The 6,413-nt window shown below is 43.2% G+C and overlaps 1 protein-coding gene across 1 annotated transcript in view; it reads right to left on the reverse strand.

Moving 5' to 3' along the window:
• The window catches only part of TOR3A (torsin family 3 member A), a 37,929-nt gene extending 35,097 nt beyond the window's left edge, over positions 1-2,832 (reverse strand). Inside the window, exon 1 of the mRNA XM_029618165.1 lies at positions 2,437-2,832. Within this exon, the coding sequence (XP_029474025.1) occupies positions 2,437-2,686 (250 nt within the window). The 5' untranslated portion in view covers positions 2,687-2,832. The remainder of the gene's footprint in view (positions 1-2,436) is intronic.
• Between the last annotated feature and the right edge of the window lie 3,581 nt (positions 2,833-6,413).

Below are 6,413 nucleotides of genomic sequence, written 5' to 3' on the forward strand. Positions count from 1 at the left end.
GGCGAGAGATCCCCAGCAGGATAAAGGAGATATTAACTCTTGTACTGATCATTGGTAAGGTCAATGCTGGAGACCACAACTTTGTAATGACACAGAGAATGGAAGCAGTTCAGAGAAAGGCTACCAAAATGATGCAAAGTCTACCACATAAGCCTTAGAAAGGTCCCGATGTTATGAGGAATGATTATGAGCTTCAGTGCACATTTTGACTCTGTTTTTACTAGTATATGAGTAAACTGATGATGCAGTAAGCTAATGATATGCTAATGCATCAAAAGTTAAAAGTATGCTAACTTAAAAGTGCATACGTATACAATTTAGATGCATAAGCTATTTTATTAAAGCCTGCTACATATTTGAACATTTATATTATATTCCCCTTTCCCATCTATCTTCTAGAAAGTACATTTATAAATGCTTAAGGCTTTCTGTAACCCCGATGTAATAAAATGCACGCTGTTGTTTAATGCTGGAACTTTAACTCATGGTCAAAGGTGTAGTAAAGTTTCTGGGACTGAACATGGAGTTCATGGTGCTCGTAAAACACGATTTGTGCACAAAGCATGTTCTCTTTAAATCAAACAATATAGGCACCTTAATTGTGTTTCTTCCATACAAAACTTAATTTATGTGCAAAACACATTTCCTGGTAGAAACCATGAGTTCCAAAGAAAGGAAAGCTGAAAGACAAGGAGTCATATGAAAAGGGGAGACATACTTCTATACATGAGAGGATGACTGATGTCTGGAATCACTTATTAGCAGAGTGGGTGGTAGGTAGTCAAAACAGTGATGGAATTAAATCAGATACAGAAAGAAGTAGCATTGGCAAGGAAGGAGATGATGAGGGTCTATGGTCACCAAGAAGATAATTTTCAAACCTATTCTCAGTAGAGCATTTATGCCCATAAGTGGACTCATGGGGATTTACCCAAGTATTTTATAAACTGTGCGGTGGGAGCTGCGCAGTTTTATAACATAGCGCAGAGTCCTGCTCTGAACATACACGTGAATATTTGCAATGCATTGACAGCACATATATTTTGTAAGTTTATAAAAGTACGTACACATAACACCGATTTATACTTGCAGACTGGTATATTTTAAACTCTAAGTACGTACCCGTTTGCCAATACTTCTGCTAGAAAACCTAGAACCTCTAGTCCTTCACCCAATCCTCTGACCCAAAAACAGCAGATAACAGACGAGTCCGATTTCACTTGTGCTAGCCAATTGGTAGGTGTAAAAATGTATGAATAAGTTGTCTCATGTATTCATGGAAATCTCTTATAAAATAGCATCTCCCATGTGTACCTTTTGACCCTGCCACAGAATCCCCTAGACTCTCTTTTTTGCTCTGGCAAATGTGTACATGAAACCAAAGTTATGTACATACTTTCAATGCTTATAAAAGAGCGTGCATGCAAATACGGGCTCCTCTGGGCATATATGCAAAGCTTTTGTTCATAACCTCTTTGAAAATGTACTCAATAAGGTAGAAGCAACTGTACAAGACTGGCTGGGCCAAGTAGTCCTCACTTACCAATAACATTTATAATCACTCACGTGAACAATTCCTAAACAGGGCAGAATTTGTACAATGAGATCAGGTATTCTGTTCTTCACATAAATGTGTCCCAAGGACATGCAGTGACATTGTCGGGCCTTGTTCTGTTCTTATTAAAGAGTTGTCCACTGGACCCAGCACCCCTATTACCCACAATGCAGGATGTGAGACTTCAAAAAGATACTAGTCTTGGAAATGCCTTTGGCTGTATAGTCCCACATATGAATAGCAAGGATCAGGAGCTTTAAGTCCATCATTAAGATTCCTGAATAATGTAGTGTGGTTACCATGTTAGTCCACTTAGATACATTAGAATAAAGATAAACCAACAGATTGGAGGTGATATCTTTTTATTGGGCTAACTTTATATTTTTTTGTGACTATCTTTCAAGAGTAATAATCACGTCTGTGCAAAGTGTGCTAAGCAGGAAGATGTCTGAATGCACAAGGTAAGGCATGTGATATCTGGAATTCCTGTAGAAGACAACACCGGGTCCCTTTCAAAAAGGATTGTCACATTCTTCTTTGAGAAAAAGAATTATGTTTATATTAAATTAGAAAAACAGTATGCACAAGAGAGAAAATGTGCATGAGTGAAGATGTGGGTGTGTGTGTGAGAGAGGGAAAGAAGGTGGGAGTTTGCTTGTTTTGTCTGTGTATCTTGACAATATTATAAGGGCTGGACAGATACTAAGAAGCTGTGGAATAAACAAAATTTAGTTAAATAAAAAATAAGCTCCAGTAAAGCAGGGACCATCTCTTAAGTGTCTCTGCACAGCGCTGTGTATGTCTAGTAGTGCTCTACAAATGGCTAGTAGTAGTAGTAGTAGTAGTAAGACAATGTGCATGCAGGTGAGGCAAGGTCTTACCCTGCGGGCTCCTGCTGTCCTCTCTCTCACAGTTCTCGTGCCACAATCTGCAGGTTAGATAGTACCAGTACTTCTTGGAGAGATCAGTCGCCACCTCCAGCTGCCTCTGCACATCTGAGTAACCAGGGGGGACCCACTTTCCCACCATCTGATTCTCTACCTGCTTCTCTCCTGTGTGGCCAGCAATCCCTGCCAGCACCAGCAGCAAGCAGCAGCCATGCAGTAAAGGAGAAGTATTGCAGCCCAGCATCGCCAGATTCCTGCAAGCCAAACCGAGGCACAAGAATGGAAACAGTTTCTGCCGAGGCGGAGAGCTGTTCTGCCAGCCCTGGCATTGCTGCTCCACACCCTTCTCAGTCTTTTTCCAGCTCCCCTGCCCGGGATGTCACTTCCTGCCCGAGTTGCCTAGGAGACATGGCCTGTTTGTGCAGACACACACCTAAGAGTGAGTCAGAGCATGGCTGGGCTGCCACCACCCCACCCCCTTCTGTCAGCTGAGCACCAGGAAGAGCTAAACGCTGATCCATCCTGGGATCTTTACAGAACGGGTGTACAACAGCAGTTGATTCAGGGCAGTTCAATTCTGCATATGCATTGTAGATAGCCTGAAAACTTGACTGTGGAGTAATCGGGACAGCTTTCAGAAGCACTGGCTTCTCTGATTGCCCTAGCTTTCACTTTCCTTTTTTTTTTTTTTTTTTGTTAAAAGGGGGGGGGAGGGGGGGGGGGGGAACGGACACAGGCCCACTGGCTGATTTCTCTATTCACTTTCAGGGAAGGAGGCGGCCATGGATATGAGGCAGTCCTTTATTTTTTTTTTCCACTGGTGCTGCTTAACCTGCTATATTCTTTTGAATATAGCTGTTAAGCCTAAAGTTATCCAGCTACAATAAGGCGAGATTCTGACAGGAGGTCTACTGTTGTTGTCTTGAGAATGCTAAATACGTTATTCAGCTAACAACTCCACGCTGGAACGCCACTTACTTATTTCGCTAAATTTTAGCCAGATAAGTAGTGGGAATATTTAAACCTCACTCTTTAACCAGTTAACAACTTGTGAGTTATGTAGCTGAATGGCTTTGAATATCAGCTTCATTGTATATACTGTATTTCAATTGTTAGTTTACCAGGTCTTGGTTTCCACTGAGAAGAATATCTCACATAGTTCCCCCTTCTCATTGAGTCCAGGGTCAGATGCTCCACAAATCAATCATTTACAGCAATCTTTCTCAGAAGCAGCACCTGCCCTATGGAATCCTCTACTAGAACTGATCCGCCGCTTCAGGCAGCAAGTAAAAGCCCAGCTTTTCCACCAGGCTTTAATGCCAAACTAATAACTTCCTCAGCTGGGAAAGCAGAACCGGGAGTACCTGTTTTGCTGCCCCCACTACCAAACCCCAGCATTTTCTAATGGAGCCATTCATAGACTTCTCTTTTTCCTAACAATAACTTTCAGGCCGATAGGGAACGGTGCGCTGTAAGGGGTAATAGCGTGTCGAAAACGCGCAGCCAACAAATACAGATTCTGTAAAACAACTGGAAATGATTACACCTCTCGTCATGGGATGTGATGTGCTGTGCTGACATCAGAAGGCCTGTATACAGAAAGGCACAACAAGATGGTGTAGGGCTAAGCCATTCACCCTAAAAGGGAGTGCGAACATGAACCAAACTGCATGGAGACCTGAGGAACACAAGATGGAAGTTCAGCCACATGATGGCACTCACAGTTTTTATGTGAATGCCTTTGAGATCTGCACAGAGAAGAAGTAGCTTCTATTGTTCTCCATATTGAGTAATCTGTCTTTGCCTTACAATTTAGCTAGTACCACTGAAAACAAGGCTGAGCTTGTGGCCTTGACAAACTTTGTATCCGGTTATGAGGCCCAATATTATTCACCAGATGTCTTCCAACTCACACCAACAACCACTTAAGAATATGCATATATATATATAACAGCTAAGAAGTAATCTCGGAAGCCCACCAATACTATGCCAGTGGATTGTGGCAATCTCCAATATTGACTTTTGGATCATATGCATAATCATGAAGTCCTGATTAAGAGAAAGATTTTGGACTTACAGATTAAGGACTCTACTCACGCAAACCACCTCGACTCACTTCATGCAAACTTCACACCCTGAGACTTTTAACGAAGTCTTGTACCAAAGCTTTGAGACTGAGCTCCACTCAGCCCAGTCGTGCTCCATTAACTTTGCAATACTTGCAGATCTTATTCTGGTACAAGTTTTTACAGGCCAAGCCAATCTTTGCTCTTGTCCTCTGCACAAATTACATAAGCTTTTGAAAGCTTTGGGTCTGCCACCCTGAGACGGTGGGGTTAACTTGTCATTTTCCCACCAGAGATCCATCTGGCTACCCCTCCATGACTCATGATAGGCTGGGCAAAGGACTTAAGGCAACCCATCATGTATAACCCTGTTGACTCGCCTCCTAGTGGCCCTGGGCGCTGTTTGATGGTTTCGAGGTCTGCCTTTTTCACTGCGCTCTCTCTTTAGCATTCTATGCGGTGCTACGCATAAGTGAATTAGCCTAGTCAGCCGCGAAGACAGGCGTAGCTAGTTTACAGTGGGCCGATTTAGCACTAGAACATAAAACAATTGTGCTGTGCATTTGTAGGTTGAAAACTGACAAAAGCACAAAGGGTACCAAACAGTCTTGCAGGAATGTGTCGGTGAGGGCTCCTGCCCTCTATCTAGGGTTGCGCCCTGCTCTCGGCGGGTAGCTGCCGATACATGCCAATGGTGGCCCGATTACTTGATATCAATTCTGGAAGGTGCTAGTGACATATCCACAGAAGGTTATGTTACTCATTCCTTCTGTACTAGGGCGGCTACCACGGTGGCCGAGCTGGGTCTCTTACTTCCTAAGGAGTTAATGTCCATTGGCAGATGGCATTCAGGGAGGTTCAGTTTATGTTAGGCTGGAAGAATATTTTTGGTGTTAATTTTGTGTTGTCTATTTCAGGTTCGATGTCACATTCTACTCTGACCCTCAGACGTCTGAACTCTCAGTTATAAACCTCTTAATACATTCTCTTCACCCTGGACTTGATATGCTTATTTCTGATATTGTTCAAATTGTTTTATTGTTGCACAACTGCTAAGAAAATGTATAACGTTCACATTGTTTTTTCTGTTACACAACTGCTAAGAAAAATATATTTTTGTCAACCATTATGAGGGCTCTACCGAATGACGGTATATAAAACTCAACAAATAAATAAATAAAATGTACTTTGTCTGGTTACTAGGGCATTCTTATGTGCAGTGGGCACATAGGAGAGTCATTGATCGACCTGGGCATGGCCCCACATTGCCTGTCACTGATCTGGAAAGGGATTCCGGGGATGAGGTGGGACCAGGTGATGCCGACCATTCTACACATGGTAAAACTTTATCTGCCTCCCTTCACGATGAATATTCAGCTGGGTAAGCAATGACTTAACAGCTACACATAGCGTGCAGCTGACCCAAAAAAATACAAAAAGATTTCTTCAGTATGTCAGGAATGTTACACAGCCAGTCATCATTTGGTCTTCCCCCCCAGGCGGGTTTGGAGGAGGGAACGGTCACATCGGATGGTGGATAGAGCTAGAAGGAAAATTAACAGGTGGATGTGTAGATTTATGCCCACCGTTCAGGGGCTCTCCACCCAACATGAATTGTTGGATGAGAGCCCAGGTTTGTTGCGGCCAGACAGGGTGCATTTGTCCAACATCAGCTGAGATATCTTTAATAGCGACTTACAGGATGTGTTAGAGACACTGCTAGACAGATTGGCCACAGCTAGGAAAGTTTGGGTCCCCTGGCAAACAGGATACATTACCAGGGTACAGTGGCATGGTGACCAGCGACTTAACAGGGCCCCCTCCTAAGTTAAACCTCCTGTTCATGCTACGGTCGGGACCTTGGTAGGCCAGTGACCCTGGCAATGCTTTGGCTTCTACAGGTGG

Source organism: Rhinatrema bivittatum, chromosome 10 (assembly GCF_901001135.1).
Source record: "Rhinatrema bivittatum chromosome 10, aRhiBiv1.1, whole genome shotgun sequence".
NCBI lineage: Eukaryota > Metazoa > Chordata > Amphibia > Gymnophiona > Rhinatrematidae > Rhinatrema > Rhinatrema bivittatum.